Source organism: Sceloporus occidentalis, unplaced genomic scaffold (assembly GCF_023333645.1).
Source record: "Sceloporus occidentalis isolate IW3139 unplaced genomic scaffold, rSceOcc1.0.p SCAF_7, whole genome shotgun sequence".
In the NCBI taxonomy this organism is placed as follows: Eukaryota; Metazoa; Chordata; class Lepidosauria; order Squamata; family Phrynosomatidae; genus Sceloporus; species Sceloporus occidentalis.
Window position 1 is genome coordinate 60,161,494 of NW_028316987.1, and position 21,734 is coordinate 60,183,227.

At 43.9% G+C, this 21,734-nt stretch overlaps 1 protein-coding gene across 1 annotated transcript in view; it reads right to left on the minus strand.

Moving 5' to 3' along the window:
• The window catches only part of LOC149309823 (integrin beta-8-like), a 68,438-nt gene extending 59,658 nt beyond the window's left edge, over window positions 1–8,780 (minus strand). The window contains exon 1 of the mRNA XM_089533106.1: window positions 8,366–8,780. Within this exon, the coding sequence (XP_089389232.1) occupies window positions 8,366–8,660 (295 nt within the window). The 5' untranslated portion in view covers window positions 8,661–8,780. The remainder of the gene's footprint in view (window positions 1–8,365) is intronic.
• Window positions 8,781–21,734: the final 12,954 nt, after the last annotated feature.

Consider the following 21,734-nt stretch of genomic DNA (forward strand, 5'->3'; position numbering starts at 1 on the left):
CATGCCTCTCTTCTCTTTTATCTTAGAAATCGTACTAGTAGTATCTCAGACAGTCCTGTCCCATTTTTCTGGCTTTAGAGCTCTAAGCAGCAGTACCTCAGCCCTTGCTTCTTTCCCAATTTTCCCCTATCTCTCATAATACTGCCTAAAAGAGCTGCCTCATGTCATGTTTTCTAGATAACCTAATAGCTCAAGAGTGGTCTTCTTTTTGGGTGACATGTGCCACAATGCTGATGGTTCTGTTTGAAGATGGGTGAGGGTTCTGTTTGAAGATGGAGGCTGGGTCTGCATGGGTCAGAAACGCCAAGAGAAATCCAGAGTATTCTGGCCCCAAAGCTGCCCTGATGTCCCCCCATTACCTTGGACTCTCTGTTGCAAAGCCACGCAGCTGTTTGCATGCATGTCCTACTATGCCACCTGCTGCTGCCATCACCACAAGTCACTCACTCTGAGGCCAGAACAAGGTGCATAGCATTGGTGACATGGTTGGGTACTTCCTTTTGACCTCAGAGTGAGTGACCCACAATGGCGGTGGCAGTGGCGGACACAGCAGGACAAGTAATACAAAGCCATCCACTGTTGCTGTAGAGAGGTCTGGAGTAACAGGAGCAAAAGGTGAGATTTAAAAAAAAAAATTCTGGGAGAATATGGTAGGTTCAGTGCTGAACTGGGTGTATGTCATCCAGGGTGTATGTCATCAGAACCAAGGACTGGGCCTGCATCTTTCATACATGCTGGGAGGATGGGTGGAGGCTGTGTTATTTGGCCCATGTGGACATGGCCTGAGTGACAGTGTGGATTGTATGGTGGAAAGTGAATGTGCTTATGATCAACATGGGTGGTGGGAGTGAGAGGAGGTAGGTCTTGTGACGAGAGTGAAGACAAGAGAGCCACCCCACCCCACCCCATTTGCTTCTAGTGACCCCACACTCTTGGTCTGGGATTTTTATTTGAAACTTGGTGCTGAGTCATTGGGCACCATTTTCCAAAGAATTATGCTGTCATAGACAGACAAACATACTCATTATTATAGATATAAAACCCCACTTCTACCATAGTCACTAATCTCACAGTGCACATCAAAACAATGCAACAATGCAACCTTACCTATTTTTGCTTATTAAAGTGTATTTCAATCAATAGATTCTTCAAATTTTTATTTTTTTAATAAAACAGAAGCCAAATTGTTTTGTGAACTTGTGTTGGCAGATTTTTCTATCTAGTGTTCTCATCTTAACATCAGGTATTTGTTTCAGTTGGCTTAACTTAACTACAATGATCTTTGGGTTAATGTCACAGAACAAGGGATCCTTTGTCACCAGGCAGGAAATCTGGTCTATTTTATCAGCATTCAGCAGATCCTTAGTGTTAGAATACTTCTGTAATATTGTTTTTGCCATTTCATCCCAATTAAAGTGAGCAGCCTTGCCTTCCTTTAATATGGGGATAAGATAAACAGGCATAAATGGCTAAAATTACATACGTGCAGGACAAGTGTATTTGCTTCAAATCTTTTCATGAACATAGTGAGCCAGATCTTGACAGAAAGAGACTTGGTGATGCTTGTTCATATGGGGGAGCATGAAGTTTAGGAACAACCCATTTATATTTAGTATGTTAAACTGTGCACTATCCAATTACTTATACAAATAAATAGGTTTTGGAATTAGTTATGTAGCCCTTTGATTATCAGTTTATTGGTAAACAATACACATCAAAATATGCGTGAAAGCCACATGAACAGAAGAGGTGATATAGGGAAAGTAATATCAAACAGCACCTTCTGATTTATTGAAATAAATTATCTCATTAGCCTTGACCTGTAGCTCACTGCAATGAGCAAAGCACTAGTTTTATTTTCATTTCCGAAGGTTTTGCATCATTTCATTTCTGTGAAGTAATTGCTGGTTGCTCATCAAAGTCTCCCCTAATTAGATGTCATGGGGGGAGGGGGAACCAGGACTACTTACACAACTAATTCCAAGTGTTTTGCTTATGTGCCACCCACTCAAAAAATCCTGACCACAAGCCTGCAAACTTTATTATTATGAATGCAGGGTCCTTCATTAAAAGAGTTTCTGCTTTCTGGGGACTATTCCAATATTAATTAATGCATAAAGTAGAAAGCACAAAAATAGGTCCCTTTCTCTTCTCCATCTTATCTGGTCTCCTGCAATTTGCAATGACCTATCCTATTGCAAACTCTATATACCTATAGTACAGTGGTTCTTAACTTTTTCTTTACCAGGGATTCCCTTTAAATATTTTTGTTGCCATGGACAATTCCCCCCGTCCCCAAACTTCACTCAAGATTTAAAACCCAAATAATATAACAACAACAAGTGTGCTGGTAGAAGTGCAAAGCATGACGGATCCTCTGCAAACCACAGTCAATTGCCCTTGAGTTTCAGTGGTGACTGCCAAGTTTTTCTTCCAAACTCTATACTTCTAATGTCAGTGGTGAGGAGAGCTGTCAGATCTTTTGGTTGCTTGCCCTCCTGGTCTCTCCCTCACCTGCCCACTCTTTCTTTCCCTCCCTCCTTTTCCCATTTTTGTCTCTTCTCCTGATAAATATGGAGGGGGGATGTTAAAACATTTATTTTGCAAGCAACCATGAAGAGAGTTTCTAGGTTTGTGGCATTTTCTTAAGGGCTGGTTTTGCTGGGATGCATCTTCCCCCTGTCCCCCCCCCCCCCCTTATTCTCTTGCCCTTTCTGATCTCTCCACCACACAGAACTTAACACAGAAATGTGTACCTGACCACTTTGCAAACACCAACACATTGCTTCAGGGGTCATGAACATGATAAAAGGGTGCTAAGTTTGAACCCATACATGAGAGCAGCATGGTGGTGAAGAAACATCTGTATCTTCTTTCCCCCTTTCAGTTACAAAGTTTAGGAACTTGAGTTCAAGGGTATAGGAGCAGTTGAGAGGGTGGGGGCAGTGGAAGAGGAGTTGTCATGAGGAAGTTTTAGCTGCCTCAGTCAAAGGCTGGAGACAAGTAGGGGTTTTGTTGGTAGTGTCAGTGAAGAGAGAATTTGGAGGAAAAGGTTGTCCCACCCCGTTGTGTTGCCCCAAGTAGTTTTAGGTGTCCTGTCTTTCCTCTAGAAAGGAGAGGAGGGAGGGAGACACACACACACACACACAGAGAAGTGCACTGGCTGGCAGTCAGCCCTACTCTCACTCAACTGCACAGACTATCCTTTGACTGAGGTGGAAAGGAGTAAGAGAGCTGAGTGTCATCTATGTATTGATGGCACTGCACCCCAAAATTCCAGATGACCTCTCCCAGCAGTTTCATGTTTATGTTGAATATTATGTGGCACAAATCAGAACCCTGAGGGAGCCCACAGGCCAATGGCCAGGTCATTAAGAAGGAGTACCCTAGCACCACTTCTGGGTTCGTCCCTCCAGGAAGGAATGGAGCCACTGTAAAACAGTACCTCCAAGTCCCAGATCAGTGAGGCAGCCCAGAAGGATACCATAGTCAATGGTATTCAAAGCCATTGAAAGGTCCAGCAAAACTAACAACTAACATCCCCCTTGTCTGGTTCTCTGCATAGGTCATCTACCAAGGGGACCAAGGCTGTCTCTGTTCCGTAGCCAGGCCTGAAACCAGATTGAAATGAATCTAGATAATACATTTAATCCAGAAACCTCTGGAGTTGGGAAGACACCACACATTCCAATACCTTGCCCAAAACTGGTAGGTTGGACACTTGCTGATAATTATCCATTATAGTGAGAATTAGGAATGGTTTTTTCAACAAAGGCCCCATAACTGTCTACTTTAGGCAAGTTGGAATGCTGCATTGTTGTTGGGAGGCACTGACTACCCCTTTTACTCACTCAGTCAGTCTAACACACATGTGGTGGCTCTCACCTCTCCAAGGATCCTGTCCATGTCACCAGGCTGCACGAATTGAAAAGTATCTGTTAATACTGGACAACTATCCACTACAACATCCAAGTCAGAGCAGATCTTCATCACCAATTCCATGGAGAACCAAGGGACTGGTTTGGCTCCTCTCCATAAGAGGGGATTCTCAGGAGCACTGTGTCCACTGCTCTGGCCATTTCCCCATTCCAAAAGCTGGTCAGAACTTGAACAGAATCTCCTGCCAAGGTGACAGGAAACTACCCAAGAGCCACCAGGAATCCATCCGGATCCGTAAGCCTCCTGAAACCTGACCAGATCTGTCTATGATCACAGAACCATTAGCTCTATGCATGACAACAGAACAGAGTCCCTCCACACCAAAACCACTATCACCCCACCCAGCACAAAAAACAAGGTCCAGGGTGTGCCCAGCAGCATGTGTAGAACCAGATACCATTCAGGATAATTTGGTGATGGAGGCCATGACATTCTGAGCTATTTCCGACAGGGCTGTCTCAGCATGGATGTCAAAGTTCCCCAACATTAGTAGCCACAGGGAATCCAACACCAACCCAGAGACCACCCCAGCTAGATCAGGAAGGGAGACTGTTCAGCAGTGGGGTGGGCGGTACACCAACAGAATCCCTCTTCTGTCCTGGCTACCCACTCAAAACCAGCACATTGTGGGAGGGGGCATCTAGTCAGTGAGATGGAATCACGATTGACCACTGCAACTCCACCTCCCTACCATCTAGGTCTCACCTGCTGCTACACAGAGAATCCTGGTGGACAGAGTTGAGAGAGATTAACCACTCCCAGCCTCAACCAACCAGGTCTCTGTAATACAGGTCAGGTTGGCAAGCTCATCTAGAATCAAATCCTGAATGGCACTTGTTTTTCCATTTCACTTCCATTCCATTATAAATACATATCTAAGGGCAACAAGAGGTGTTCACTTTCATTTCCATAGTAGCTTCATAGGTGCTCTGCACATGCTATTGAAAGACTGAAGACAGCCATGTGGAGACAAACATGGTCCATGACTTATGAAGTCCTGGAAAGAGAATCTTCAAAGCTTCTGGAAATTGTAAGTTTTGTTTATTTTTGTTGGTTTTAAATCACTTTTCCAAGCTTCTTGATGATGCTCACCAAAGAACCCCTCAACTTGCTACTGGAAGACAAGAGAGGCAGATCTTTCTATATAGACTAATATGGACCAGAGACTGTGAAAATTCCTTTGCTGGATTACAGCTTCCAGCACACCCCAGGCAGTAGCCATGGTGGCTGTGGGATTCTGGAAGCTGTTGTCCAAACTTAATTTTTACAAGTTCTGATACATATATCTAAGGAAGGCTTCCTTAGATATATGTATCATATATTGCCCCATTAATACACCCTATGGATAGGCAGGAACTTGCCTGTGAGGTGTAGAATGTTCCCAGAATCATGACTCATGGTCTAAATCCCATCGGCTCTAGCCTGAATAGCCAGTAGTAATGGGGTGATGCGTACTGTAGTCTCTAAACAAGCAGGAGGGGTACTTGTTCTCAGGTAAGGTAGTGAAAGCAGGTAATTATGGGTACAATCAAGGGATCTCTAAGTATGCAGTAGCATCTCTGCTTCTTTCAAATGGCATCTCACAGGCATAATCCTTTAACTCTGTGAGTAAACTCTCCCATCCATGCCTTCAGGGGAGTGTATTCAAATGCAGTACTGTCATACAAACTTTCAGATGGGATGTTCACATTTTCACAACACTTGCCCAATGAATCTTTCCTTCCACATCACAGAAAGAGAATTAGAATAAAAAACAGTGACTTTCTAGGTCAATCAAGTTGTGTTCACACCTGGGCAAGACAGTGAGACCAGAAGGCTTCTTCTGCAAGCCAGAAATTCCCACTGCCTTTTTTCTAGTGTGTGTGTGTCTGTGTGTGTGGGGGTTCTCTTGGAAGCCTCCAAGAGCAGTAATTCACCTTGTAAATAGGGCTGCCTGTGCTGTTTAACACACACACACACACACACACACACACACACACCATTTAAAAAAAACATACAAGTGGTGTTTTTCACAGTCTGTGCAACTCTGGACCATGCTTTTTCCACTGTATTATATCCATGTATTATAAAAAGATGATAAGCAATATTTCAGAGTGCAATTCACAATGACCATAACTCTGGCAAACAGAGCCACTAAAATGTGATTTAGGTCATCCAGGTGTCTAATCCACCACTAGCTAGGGAATTCTAGCAGTTTTAGCTCATCAAAAGTGACTTTTCAACCACTAAAAACGACTGGAGCATTTTTATGCACTACCAGCCCTGGGCTGTGCATTGCTGAGATTCAATTTGCCTTTCCATCCTGCTCAGTGACAAATGCTGTGTAACATGAAAGCGTGCACATTCTAGTTAGCAAAACCTGATCCAATTCAAATATCACCTACGTATTTCTGTCTCTGGAACTGAAAGAGCAACAACTATTTCTACTGCACTCCACCCAGGCTTTTATTGCAATGCTTCCTTTATTATTATTTCAGGACAGGCAGAGAGAGAGAGAGAGAGAGAAAAGGTGAAACAAATGCTCATTAACTCGCAGAGATTTTGGCTCAGGGACGAACTAAATAAATCTAATGGAAAAATCTAACACTCTCGTCCTGTTTATAGCTGCTCTGCTAGGCTTCACTCCATCCAATGTGAGAATAACTGCGTACTCTCCATTGAAAGAACTCATTACGCTTGTCTGTGTTGGCACAGATTCTTTTGCCCCATTGTTCTTGCTGGACTTTCACAAGAATCTGCTAAAATCAATGAAGAAATGACACCTAAAAATCTAACTTTTTTGTGACTAGTGGCACTGGATGCAGTGAAGAGAGAGCCAGCATGGTGTAGTGGTTTGAGTGTTGGAATACGACTCTAGAGAGCAGGGTTCGATTCCCAACTCGGCCATGAAACCCTCTTGGGCAAGTCACATGCTCTCAGCCTCAGGGGAAAGCAATGGCAAACCTCCTCTGAAAATCTTGCCAATTTATGGATGCCACAAGCAACAAGCTTGGAAGGCACATGACAACAACAAAGTGAAGAGATGTCCATAGAATAAACCTCCTCTTCCCATGGTACCAGAGGAGCAGGATGGCAGGTCTGGGCCCCACAGTCTAGGCAGCTTGGGGCACCCACTAAACATAGCAGTGCCTCTGAACGCATGGGTACAGAGTGAAACACTGTTGTGGGAATGGGAATAGAAAAGTACCATGCAGGACAACTCAACTAAAATACAGTGGCTGCTCAGAAGTGCAGTAAGCAGGGACAATATCACAGCCATTCTAGACTTTCTGTGTTTATTACCACCTCCAGGGAAATAATTACAAATAGACAATACAGTATAATATAAGCACAGGAAGTGTGACAGCTCACAATGGAATACCTGAAAAAGTTTCCAGGTTCAGTCTCTGGCATCTCTGAGAAAGAAACCTGAACAAAACCTTGGAGAGCAGCTGACAGTTACTGTAGAGACTAATGTTGAGCTTGATGAATCAATGCTCTGACTCATTAGAAGGTCAGCTCCTCTTAAGAGACTACTAACTGGGAAAACTACTTTGGAGGGCTAAACCCCTTAAACTTCCCCAGCCGGTATAGTCACTGGGGGATTCTGGGAGTTGTGATCCAAAACAGTATTCCCAAACTGTGGACCAGATGAAGTGCCTGAGACATAATGGAGCCATTCAATCCAAAAGCAAAGGGTGAGGAAGAAATATAAGAATGGCTTAACAGCTGTCATAAGAATGGTTTTAGGATTCTGCCCATTTAAGAATCACCTCCCTGGAGGATGCATACAGTAGCACCAGCTATCAGCCCCCTCACCTCTCCCACTCATTGGAACTTGGTAGTTACGCAAAATAACTCCTTATTGGTCCTAACCTGCATCTTAACATCTGCCTGAGTCCAGGTGTGTTTCAACGGACTTTGCTCTCAGGGAGAGGAAGCGTAGCATAGTGTTTGAGGGCTGGATTGCGCCTCTGGAGACAGGGCTCGAATCCCTGCTCTGGGCAAGTCACACTCTCTCAGCCACAGAGGATGGCAATGGCAAACATTTACCTGAATACACTTTTCAGGGAAAGCCCAGAAGTCAGAAGCGAAGGCACATGACAACAAGTGTCACCTGACGGTGTCCATAATTTGGAAACGACCCGAAGCAACCCAGGAAGCAATAGCAACAACACTTTACATTTCTATACCGCTTCGGACGCTGCATCCACACTGGAGAAATAACCCGGTTTGGCACCGCTTTAACTCGTTGTTTGTCTCTTTGCTATGGAATTCTGGGAGTTGGAGTCCCACAACAAACTCCAACTCCTAGAATTCCATAGCAAAGAGCCAGACAACGAGTTAAAGCGGTGCCAAACCGGGTTATTCCTCCAGTGTAGATCCAGTCTTAAGCACTCTCTAAGCGGCTTACAACGCGTCACCCAAACAAAAAGAGCAAACTTACGGCGTTGGCACCACCCCGTGCCCACGGCTGCGAGGACCCGGGCGACCCCCAAGGCCGAAGCAGAAGGACCCCGCTGGCATTTCTGGACGGAGAGCAGCCCGAGGGACAGAGCAGCCAGGAGCGGGATCCACATCGCGCCAAGCAGACGCCCCAAACCGGGCGAGACGGAGAAGAAGACCCCGCCGTCTGGAGCAGGAGCAGGAGGAGGAGGAGGAGCAGGAGGAGAGGCGCAGGTAACTAAGAGAGGAGGAGGAGGAGCCCCGGGAGCAGCGCCTCCGCATGTCAGGGCCAGCATGCCCCCCTCTCCTGCCCCGGCCCCCCAGAGGGGCGGCCAGGGAAGCAGCAGCAGCAGCAGCAGCAGCCAGAGGCGAGACGGCGGCGGGCTCCTTCTTCTCCTTCTTCTCCCCCGGCCAGGCTCGCCATCCGCCCCCTCCCTCCCTCGCCTGCCTGCCTGCCCCCCTTTGGCTTGGCTTTCCCAGGGAGCCGCCGAGCAGCTGCTGACAAAAACCCTTTTGTGTCTCCTTTCGCCTTGGCAACGCTGGACGAGGCGAGGTTCCCAGGCAGAGCAGAGCGAAGGCGGGGGAGAGAGAGAGAGCGAGAGAGGAGGAGGCGGCTTTCGGGGGGGGGGGTTCTTCTCCCCCTCCTTTCAGTCCCTCAGGGAGGCAGGCTCCCCTCTTGGGAGAGCTTCTTTCCCTCTCTTTTCAGTCCTTCGGGCTCACCTTTTTGAGGGGCTTTCTTTCCCCCCTCTTTTTAGTCCTTCAGGAAGGCTCCCCTTTTTGAGGGGGTTCTTTTCCCCTCTTTTCAGCCCCCCAGGAAGGCGGGCCCCTCTTTCTGAAGGGTTTCTTTCCTCCTCCTTTCAGTCCCTCAGCCCCTTTATGAGGGGTTTTTCTTCCCGAAACCCCCCTTCTTTCAGTCCCCCAGGAAGGCGGGCTCCTCTCTTTTCAGAGATGGCGGGGGAGGGTTGTTGTGGCGACTCGAGGGGGGCTGAGGACGGGCTGGGCTCCCTCACACCGTCGAGGAGCCCCCTTCCCTCAATTCTTTCCCCTCCTGAATAGCCGAGGCTGGGGATGCTCACAGGTTCCCGAAAGAAAGAGAGAGAAAAAGAAAGAAAGAAAAAGAAAGGAGGAGGGGGAGGAATGGCGGGGGAGGAGAGGCGGAGCGTGGCGCCCTCGTCGCCCCGTTGTGCCTCTGGCTTTGTTTTGTCGGGCTCCGGAGCGCCGCCGGCTCTGGCTTGGCGCTATTGTTCCCCGAAGGGAATGCGCCTCCGGGGGCGGCGTTGTCGTTGTGTACGTGTGTGTGTGTGTGTATGTATATATATATATAGTTGTGTGGGGGTGAGAGGACGCTGAGGAAGGAAGGAGCTCAGGCCAGGGGTCTTTCCCGCCTCTCCACTGGACCCTTGAGCCACGCCTTTAGCTCCTGAGGTGAGAAGCGGCCCCAAATGGGGACGAACTAAAAGAAAGGACAGTACTCGCTCATAGGGAAACCATACTTGCCCATAGGGAAGCATTGAAGAATGTTTGCCCATAGGGAAACATTGGAGAATACTTGCCCAGAGGGAAACATGGGGCAAGTAGTCAGTGTTTTTGCGCAGGTATTAGTCCATGATTCTCTGTGCGCAAGTATGGCATCCTCTCACCCTCTCTGTTCAACTTGTATGCAGAACATACTGTACAAAAAGCACGACTGGACACAGAAGAAGGAGGATGTCAACTTATCGTACTGAAGAGGGAGCAAGCTTGTTTTCTGCTGCTCCAGAGAACAGGACCTGGAACAATGCATGCAAGCTGCAGGGATGCTTTGATTGAGAGTTCCTGCATGGCAGAATGAGGTTGGACTGGGTGGCCCTTGTGGTCTCTTCCGGCTCTATGATTCTAGGAGTGAAAATAAGAGTAAGGAATATCAACAATCTAAGATACACAGATGACGCCATACAACTAGCCGAAAACATCACAGACTTGGAACACCTGCTAAGGAAGATCGAGGAGGAAAGTGCAAAGGCAGGCTTATTGCTGAACATAAAGACAAGAATAACGACTGCAGAAAATTTACACAGATTCAACCTAGACAATGAGGAAATAGAAACAGTAAAAGAATTTTCATACCTGGGGTCAAATATCGATCAGAGTGGGGACTGCAGTCAGGAAATCACAAGGAGACTAAGAATGCAGAGGGCAGCTATGAGAGAATTAGAAAATATCCTCAAATGTAAAGACATTTTACTGAGCACAAAAGTTAGACTCATACAAGCCACTGTATTCCTTATTACCATGAATGGATGTGAGAGCTGGACAGTGAAGAAAGTTGATAGGAAAATAATTCATTTGACATAGAATCAGAATTATACATTTGGAAGAGACCACAAGGGTCATCCAGTCCAACTCCCTGCCATACAGGAACTCTCAGTTAATATGTGATGCTGGAGAAGAGTGCTGAGGTTACCATGGACAGCCAAGAAGTCAAACAAATGGATCCTAGAGCAAGTATTTTCCAATGATTCTCTATGGGCAAGTATGGTATCCCTATGGGCAAGTATTCCCCAGTGTTTCCCTACAGGCAAGTATTCTCCAATAATTCTCTATAGGCAAGTATTTTCTGTTGATTCTCTATGGGCAAGTATGATTTCCCTATGGGCATGTATTCTCCAATGATTCTCTGTGGGCAAGTATGGTTTTCCTATGAGCAAATGTGTTTTAATATGTCCTCCCAAAATGAACACCACCCAGGCTCAGGGGGTTTCCCCACAGACAATGGATTGCCAGTGAAATAGACACAAATCTCCCCCCACACAACATGCCTCCAGGCTGCACCACAGTACAACACATAAACTAACTCCACTATTAACATGTAAAAACCACTTCCTCCCACAGGTATATATACTCCACACACTTCCATGCCACCACCGTCTGAAGATGCCAGCTGCAGTTGCACGCAAAACATTAGGAATAAATTCTTCCAAAATGTGGCCACACAGCCTGGAAAACCCACAGAGAACTATGGTTGCCGGCTGTGAAAGCCTTCAACTTCACATTGGCCAAAAAGTTTCTGCCTCCTGTCCAGAGGCAGTAGTGTCACTGGTGTTGGTATCACCCGGTGTGGTAACTCATGGTGTCACCTCCTCCCCATTGACCTCCTCCCATTATCACACCATACTGAATCTTTAGTAATGGTTTTCGTGCAAGTCACACTCTCTCAACCTCAGAAGATAATTCATGTGAGACTAGCAATCACAGGAAACAGGAAGTGGCCCCATTCTTCACCCGGAAGTGTAAAAGATCACGATGAGGTCAGACCCCCACTGAGCATGCTCAAGGGTGCCAATTTGAATTCTTGAATCCGCATGGTATGTACCGGTGTGGTAATTCAATGTGCACTCACTCCACTTTGCCCCAGTAGCGACCACAATTTTGTTGTTCACGTGTGATAGTTCATCACGTGAATTGCCTTGGATTTGAACTGACTCTACTTCCCCCTTGCTGCAGAAGTGCTTTGAATTGGGGCTCCTGTTTTACATGTGATAAGGCTCAATATCATGCTCACAGCTGCAAAGCATTTATGTATGCATAGTTTCTGAGTGAAAATTTGGTAAAAGGTGATGTTTTTAAAGAAAAATTTTAATGAATATATTTTTAATTTTTTAAAAAGTATATATGTATGTGTATACACACACACACACACACACACACACACATATAAATATTTAAAAAAAACATACCGGGACCTCTCTCCTCCCACTGAACTTCACCCCACTCACACCATCTCTTCAGCATTTTAATGGGACACAGGCGAATACCAGAGAGATGTCTCAAAAAAAGGATATATATGAGGATGTTTGACACCTCCTTAATGTGTCACCTGTTGCGGGCCATATCTGTTTCTCCCTTATGGCCAGAGGGGGGCCTCCCACCAGAGTGAATTGGTGTTCCCCTTTCCCAGGACACCTTACATTTCAACCTTCTGTCTAGGAGGCCTGTCCAAATGTCTTCCATTTTGACATAACAAAGGCTACAGAAATAATCCAGTTTAAATGGTGTCAAACTGTATTATTTCTCCAGTGCAGAAATAATCTGGTTTGACACCAATTTAACTGCCATGGCTCCATGCTATAGAATTTTGGGAATGGTAGTTTGGCCTTTCCTGTGAGAGAACTTGGGTGCCACAAACAACTACCATTCCTTCTTGAATTCCTCCGTCATTCTACTACCCGCAGTTCAAAAGCATTTCTTCCCAGAATAGAAGGAAGTGACAATGGATAAGGCTAAGGCAGGGCTGTGTGCACACTGGCCATAAAGGCTGACCTGGGGACAGACTTGGGGCATGGTGTCTACCTGATGTCCACCTCTCCCAGGGTGCTGTGATGCCATGTGCTGCTCCACACAATGCGGAGCATCACGGTGCTCCACTGGTGCTGTGTCCACACGATGCAAACCAAAGGAATGTCTTAAAGCCATGCCACTGCAGCTGTCGTGCCCTTTCCAGCACACAAAAAGGTGCTGCTTTTTGAGCCCTGGAAAGGCCAACATGGGACCACGGCATGCAGTTGCCATGGTCCCAATCCGGCACAGCTGCAGGCTGCCCCTTAGGGGCGGTCTGCACAGCCTCTAAGTTATCTTCTAAAAAGTAGAATTTTTAGGTTTTTTAATACTACAACTCCCAGCATTCCCCTGCCAGCATCACCACTTCTTTTCATGCTAGCTGGAGGCATCTGGAAGTTGTAGTCCAAAGAACTATTTTTTTATAAAGGAAAAAAAAGACAGGAAAGACAATATGGGTTTGGTTGAAAGATTGTGAATAACTGTATGCTGTGACTCTTGCCTAAGAAGTGGCAGTCCTTTTTATAAAGTTGTAGCGTCAAGATGAACTTTGCCTTTTCCTGGTAGTGAAAACAGGTTTGGATGTTCAGTGCTGGGTGGGGCTCCCTCAATCTGCCCTCTTTTGTGTTTTGTAGGTCTCAGTTTTGATCTTTGCCTGCTACCCTAGATGATTCCTTCCCTGAGGATTTAAGGCTGCAATCCTAACATTCTTCACTTGAAAGCAAAATATTCTCTTTGCTAGGCTGGCCAAAATTACAGGACACCCATCCTGCATGCATTATTTTATGGCAGGCAGAGAAGGGAGGTAGGAGGCATGAAAATTACACTCTTGGAAATCTATTTGAAGTGATTGCTTCATTTTGCTTCAGGCAGGGTAAGGCGGAGTATTCTTGCATCAGTAAGGAAATCTTAACTGTGTTCTTTTTTTTTACTAAGCACAACACAGGATTGGCCTAAAACAACACCAACACTTCATCTCAGAGCATATATTGTCCGTGCTAATCTGTTGCAAGAGTTTCAGATACTTCATCCTGTTGCGGGAGAATGAAGTCAAGAGCAACGAATAAAGGGGGTGTATGTGTGGAGCAGAGGTGTTAGGATTTTTGATTTTTTGGGGAGATGTTGGAATACCTTATTTGTGTATATGAACAAATATCTTGAAGGTACACAGCTTGTACAATATTCTTAATAACTTTGTACATGGGGAAAAGTTTGTGTTCATTGAACCATCATAAAGCAAAGGTGTCACTGTTCCAGCAACCCATTTAAAAAGTTTTTGGTTTTGGAATATAGTGAGTCCTTGTTAGCTGCTGGGGTTTGGTTCCAGGACCCCCAGTGGATAACAAAATCAAAGTTTGCCATTTGGAATTTATACATGCTTGAACCTCTGAATAAGAAATTCATGGATAAGGAGGGCCGACCATATTTCAGATATTGGAATTCTGGATAATCTGCATCACTCACACAGCTATTTTTTACCCAGTCATTCTATTAAACCTACCATTGTTTATGTTGACATAAACATCTTTACAAAATACCACCTAGCTTGAATATATTGTCTGAGATCCCTTTTAACTTGAAATGAATCTGGGTGCTTCAGCATGCAAAGTAGAGCAGGGAACTAAAAACAAAGGGCAATTGGATATTCCCTTGTTCATCCTCTTTATTTTCTGGATGATGTCAGGGAGCATGGCCTAAAGCAGCCAAAAGCAAAGTACTCTTAGTCATTGCTTGTCAACATCAGTTGTGAATGGTTGGCTTTGTTTCTTTCATTTTCCCATGCAAGTGGGATTTGGAGCCAAGCAAGGGGGGGAAATCAGTATTTCTAATCAATTATTGGCGATAGTGACTCCTGCAGGGTAATAGTAGGATTGAGGCATAGTGGCTTGCCTGCTAAAGCCCAGAGAGTCTCCACCCCTGTTGGCAATAAATTTTACCTTTTAGCTAATTTTGTATTTAGACTTTGGGAAGAATTTCCTGACAGTAAGAGCTGTTCAACAGTGGGATATGCTGCCTCAGAGAGTCCTGGAGTCTCCTTTGGAGTGTTTTAAACAGAGGCTGGATGGCCATCTATCAGGAGTACTTTGATAATTTATTCCTTGATGGTCCTTATGGTCTCTTCCAATTCTGTAAGTCTATGATTTTAAGTCACTACGGGTTTCATGCTGTGAGAAAGATAAAATAAAATGTTGGTTTGGATCCAGATGAAGTTACCATTGAATCAGAGACATTACCATAAAAAATAGGAGACATCAGTTGTGTCAATGAGTCCCATTGTTTTTAGAAGAACACAACTGTGACTAATTTTTTTTATCACAGGAGCCTTTTAAATCAGAATTAAAATTGTATAATAGCACCTTTGGTGATACTTATCACATGATGCCACCTCCAGATCATTGCTGTTGTGCCTCCAAAGCATGATTAGGATATCCATTGCCATATAAGCTGTCAATAAGCTCCCAATCGCACTGCTGTGGCATTTGTCCTCTGGTGCAATAAATCTTTCCAGCTGCAGTCCGAAGGTTTGGCAGTCATGTAGTCTCAATCTCCTCCTCCTCCCCCCCAATCCCCCTTGCTTTTTTCCACATGGGGGGTCACACGAGACTCGGAAGGCTGAGGAGTGGGTGGATTATATGGCCACATGGGACCCAAAAGGCCAGGAGAGCTGCTGTGAGGGCTGAGCACACTCCCCACTTTGCTGGAATGGTGTCATTTTACACCCCCTAGAAGGCTTGCCCCTGGAAGCCCTGCCTCGCTGCACCAGGTGACACCCTTGGTGGGGACACTAATGGGCCCCAGTTGTGCTGTTGAAGAGAGAACTTCCAAACTGGTATGTCTTTTTGCTAATGTGATTATGGTAAGAACAAGGCTCAAGTGATAATGTCAAGTCACCATCATCCAGAGGGAGAGAAGGGCAGGCCAGCTCCATTGGGCCTAGCCTCAAAAGAAGAAGTTCCTCCCTCTATCCATCATCATCCAGAAGAGAGAAGGGCAGGCCAGTTCCATCGGGCCTAGCCAGAATCCATCTGCCTTAGTCCAGGCCTCAAAGGGAGAGAAGATTTGCTGGGCTTTCCCCCTTTCTCAGTGCCATTTTCTTCTCCTTTTGTGTCTTGTCTTTTTAGATTGTAAGCCTGAGGGCAGGGAAATGTCTAATTAACAATTTGTAAACTGCTCTGAGAGCCTTTTGGCTGAAGAGGGGGCATAAATACTCCAGATAAATAAATCTGGATCCAACCTCCAGTGTTGTCTTAACTTCTTACTGGCAGTGGCTCTCTGGTAGAGTGTTTACCATCACCTGATACCTATTTATATTATATATATTGAATAGAAATCTTAGGGATTGAACATGGGTTCTCCTGCATGTGAAGCATGTGTTCTGCTATTGTGACTTATCCCTATGCTTCCAAGGAAGCCTAACTGATGTGGAATGGGGCTTCAAGATGCTGGGTGCATAGGTACATTTCTTGGTGGTGGTAGAATGTCACCTATAAAGGAGTAGAACCTGAAGTGGATCAGAAGATTCCATAAATGCAGCTGGGAAAATAACACATTAATGATAGCATAAGCATGGGGCAATATAAAATAATGGGCAGAGAGAGTTCAGAAGATGATTCTTTGTTGATTGGCCAGTCTTTTAACACAGGGGTAGGGAATTTCATGGCCTTAGTCTCAATCCAGTCCATTGGGGTTTCCCAGATGACCATGGCTCCTTCCCAATTAATAGCATCATTCAGTGTTTCCTTGGCTTTTCTTCCTTTCTGAAAGGCTGAAATGTTTCTCCCAAGGCTTAGTTACTTAGAGCTTTAAGACTCAATATACCAACTGTTTTGTTCATACCTTTTTTGCCTTTGGCCCCACTCATCACTGGAATGTGGCTCCCAAATAATATCTCTAGAAATGACTTTATCCCATGAGCTGAATTCCTCTCTTTTGTTTTTTGACAAATAAGACAAATGAAAATTGTTTAAACAATACATCAATAATGGATGCTGCTCTGATGATCTTTTTTTTTCCATTGCTTGCTCCTGATCTGTACAATATGAGCATCAATAGGCTGTCTAGGATCAGGCAATGTATCAATTTAGTGTTAAGGGCTGTTGATCATATGTTGCTTGCAGTATGAGAGACAAAGGCAGAATGATGTTCTGTTACATTTGTGTCTGGGTTTCCTGTAAGCAACTAGTTGGCCACTGTGGGAACATAATGTTGGACTAGGTAGTCCTTTTGTCTGATCCTTCTGCAGCTCTCCTGTCCACTTGAAAATTTTTGTTAGAAACTCTTACGTTATTACTAAGCTGTTAGTTTTTATTTTTGGTGTATAATTTGTGGAGTAGAACCCTCTGCTTCTATCTCCTTTTGAGCTTGGCTCTGCTTAGTAGCCCTTTACATTTAAAGAGACCCCACTAAACACACACACTCTCACACACACACACCAAGAAGATCCCACAAGCCTGAAGCTTGCCCATCCCTAATCTAGATGACATACACATTGCTACCAGATCTCCACATCCTCTGATATGAAGCCAAAGAAAGGGTCTTTTCATAAAAGTTGGTAAATGGCCATGTGCTCTTTTCCACTCACTCCTACTGAGTAATAAATCTCTCCTTTCACTCTTGTTTCCCACACTACTATTCACTTCTAATAATTCTTTTATCCATGGATGCTCTGTCACCAGTGATGATACATTGGACACTGAGTAATGCACTTGCCTCCATCTCCTGTATACCATTTTATAAAAACATTTGATTACGTTTTACTGGGGCTGTCCCAAATTAAATTTAGAAGAGAAAGCAAAATCTATGGATTTATAAATCAACTGCCTTTCTAGTCCTCCTAATGCCTAGTAAGCAAACAGGCATACTCCAAGGTTACTTCTAATGAGTGAATGGAAAGTACCTTCATTTCAAGCCAAGGCAGGGAAACTCCCTCACTTTCTATTCAGGTATGTTCTCTGACTAATTATACACTGACATCACACTTTAAGACTCTTTGCACCACATTTTGCTCAAGGGCAATGCTGTTTAGTCTGCTTTCATGGCAAAACATCTAGCTACAGATAGATGTAGAAAAGTCAACATGTATAACCCAAACTATACATGTTTTACATCTGTTCAAAATGTTAGGATTTATAACATAGATTATTGATTTATCCTTTCTTCCTTTCCATTGAATTTCCTAACACTTTGAAAGGACATTGCAAGGAAGGAGGGGGAAAAAAACCTCAAGGAGATGTAGAAAATTTATGGATTACCTCCCAGTCCTGATGTGCTACCCAAGGGACCAGGAAAAATTGATATTGGATTATTTCTGTGGACCACTAGCTCCAAAGAGCTTCTGGTTTTTACAGTGATCACATATCATTTCTCTTGTTCCTCTTAGCAGTGCTTCTTCTAAGACCTCTGACTCACACATGACAGTTTACTCTGTTACTGATTATGCTTATTTTTATTGTGAGTACCCCGAGGGCCTGTTGAAAGGTGGAAAATAAAATTACAAAATAAGCAACAGTGTGTAACTTAAGTTTTAGGGACGCTTGCTTGCTCTTTTTCTTGGCACATGATGATATAGCATGCCCAGAGAAAATTGCTTGCTCCCTTTTCAATTTCAGCTGGGATGGCTGCCATCTGGCCTATATTTTAAAATACATGCTGGCCCTGACCCAAAGAAAGTTAGCCATGCTTACATCTTACTGAAATAATGTGTAGAGATTTTATTTGCAACTAGCCAGAATCCCATTAAAATCAGTAGGATATGAGGGTCATTAAAGACTTGTGTGAACCTATCTAAGAGTAAGCTTCTTTGAACACAGCGGGATTTATTCACATGTATTGCTGAAGAGGATTGCACTTCATTGCTCTCTGGATCATGGTAGAGTTCTTTTGAGTAATATTGTTCATTTCTGAGTTCACACTACATTGTCACTTTTAAAAATGTTTGTCAGTGAATAGTCAAGTACACTTTGCAATAGATTACAGGCACTGCAATCCTAACTATGGATCATTCTGCACTTCTCCACTATACTAGATGGATGCCACTTCCATTTTCATGGAACTACAGAATCCTGGTGTAGGTAGCTAGGCAAGATAATTAACATTTTTCTCTTAAAGTGCTTAATACTGTAGTTTAAAGTAATGGACTAGATCTGTATATCAGAGAAATAAAACTACATATCCCAGTAACCTGTGGGATACAGCCATGGCAGTTAAAGCCGTATTAAACTACTATATAATTGTGCAGTTTTTGCTCTAAATTTACTTGGAACTTGGTATTATTAGATTAATAGCTTCTAGTTCTGTCCACCAGAAGCTATTCCCAGCGTTTGGAAATGTCACTTGGACTTAGGGTTACTATATCCCGCTTTTACCCGGGACTTTCATGCTTTTGGGGGTGTAGGAATGTCCCTGCCTGGTTTTTATTACATGTACCGGGCCCGCCCCCGGCTGACCGAGCGCTCCTCTGCAGGTCTGCAGGGAAGGGAAGGGAAGGGAAGGGGGCTGGGAAGAGTAGAGCAGAGGCAGAGCTTGCCTCTGAGGAATGACAGGAGTGCACACGTGCACACACACGAGCCAGGGAGAGGTCACCCAGCCATGGAGGCAGGTGGCAGGTGTGCTCCTGTCATTCCTCAGAGGCAAGCTCTGCCTCTGCTCTGCCCAGCCTCCTCCCCAAGAGGAGAGTTCCCTAGATCCTGTCTGAAGATGATGAGAGCTGCATAGTAATGGGCGATGAAGAAGCATCTCCCACAATGCTATAGTAACCAATTATTCAAACTACAGGAAAAGAGATTCCACCTAAACATTAGGAAGAATTATTTGATAGTTGAATATGCTGCCTCGGACTGTGTGGAGTCTTCTTCTTTGGAGGGTTTTAAACAGAGACTAGATGGCTATCTGTCAGGAGTGCTTTGATTGTGTCTTCCTGCATGGCAAGGGGTTGGACTGGTCATGGTCTCTTCAAACTGTGATTCTAGGTGATGAACTCTGCTTTTATTAAAGTTGGGAAAAGTTTGGATCCCATTTTGGGAGGGATATAAGTGTGTGGTTTTTTGTTTTTTAAAGAATGGTTTCCAAGAATGAAGATAGCCAAATATTTTTGCCCCAGTGGTGACTTCCATGTTTAGTTGTTGGTGGTAAATCCACTCAAAGAAGATATCCAAGGTGCTGAACCTAACTTGGAGATAGGTTTCAGTACCCAGGGCAGCTCCTTTCAAGTTTATACTAACCAGGTATGGATTCCCTGTCCCACTGGCATGGAAGCCACCAACTGCTACTGTTTTTTTCCTTTCCTAAAAGGATACCCTGAGTGAGAACTTTTGTCAAGTTACAGTCTTCATTCTTTTCTACTGGTCATGAAAATGATAGGCAAATCTTTTCTGAAATGTTTGGCAGTCTTCTCTTTTAAAAAGATGGCCATGAGAAAGATGTGGTCCTTTAGATGGACTTCAGCTTCCATCAGCCTCAGCCAGAAATGCTAATGGGAAGAGATTATGTGAATTGTAGTCTGAGAATAACTGGAGAGCTACACACTTCCATCTCTGCCATAAAACTGTGCATATGCTAGAAATATTTAGTTGGATTCTCAAAACCTTCTTCTAAACCACCAATTCAGCAACCAGTTACAACTAATGCTTTTCCATTTTGGTAGCTTCCAGATATGTTGGATTTGAAGATCCATTAGTCCTAAGCAGTGTGGCCACATTTGGAGGGTACCAAAAAATAATCCCTTCACTTCCAGGTACTGGAAGCAGGTATAGAATCACAGCAAAATTCAAGTAGTCTTTGAACATGATGTAGGAATATGGGCCATAAAAGAAACAAAATTAGAAACAGTATATAGTAAAGAAGTTTGAACAATACTGCATTTATCACCACACTGTAATTCAGAATAATTCCCCATTGGAAACAGTTCTGTTCCAAATACTGTACGGAACAGTATTTTACCCACACATGTTTAACATCATTGGGCCATGGCAGCAATTAAATCTTTGAACTTCGCAGGATATCCTTACTGGGGCAGTAAAAATACTGCATTTTCCTTTTTTTATGGGTGCAGTGCCTTCTCAACTGAAAGTCCACAACAGGCCTATGTAAGTCATATATTTGAGTTCTGTGTGTGTGAAGTTGGTTTGGCACATGAGGCAATCTGATCATGGAATAATGGGCCACTGCAGTTCATTAAACTGCTGATAAGATCCTACCTTCGTATCAAGTAACTAGCAAATTACTCTCTGCGTTACATGGTTATATTGACAGGCTATATATTTTATGAACATATTTATACTTCTGAATTCACAGATACATACTGAAACATCTGCATAGGTTTGATATGACCTATACAGACATTTCAAATGCATTTCAGACTTCTCTTTTGTTCTGTTCCTTTTACTCTTTTTACTCCATCTGTTCTCAAACTGAGCTATAACAGTCACTGTACCATTCTGATCTTAGCAAAGGAAGAGAGCCATCTGGTCCTGCCTTCTCATAAGTAAAACCAATGCTTTACAATCTATAATATAGCATTTCCTTAGTGGCTGCCCCCCCCCCCATCTCAGTTTTGTTAATCTAAATTATGAAGGTTTAGAATGAGATGACCAAAGCAGAATAGGCAAGAGGGTAAAAAATGTTTTTTTTAAAAAGGGATGAGAGTAGTGTGACAAAGAAGTAATGGAAAGTGTAAAATCAGTAGGTCTATGAACAAAGTGCAGGGAATAAAAAAAAAATACCTGTACTTTGTTCTCCATGAATAAACATTCCCACTGAAGGGCTTTGAAGAGTGTAGGATAATTTTATTGTCTTTTAAACAGCTTTTAATAAAGTCAATATGCTGTAAATTGTTTTTAGCATGGCTAATAGTTCCATTCTATTTTAATGTTGTTTTCGGTTCTGTTTTCACATTATTGTATTTGTTTTCAATTGTAAGTTGCCTTGAATTCCAATGTTGGGGAAAAGCAGGGTATAAAGAAAGATGACACTTTATTGATGCAGCTGAGGAAATGGATTTTAATCCCATTGTGGGAGAAAGGCAGGAATAAATCCTTGAAATAAATAAATAATCATGA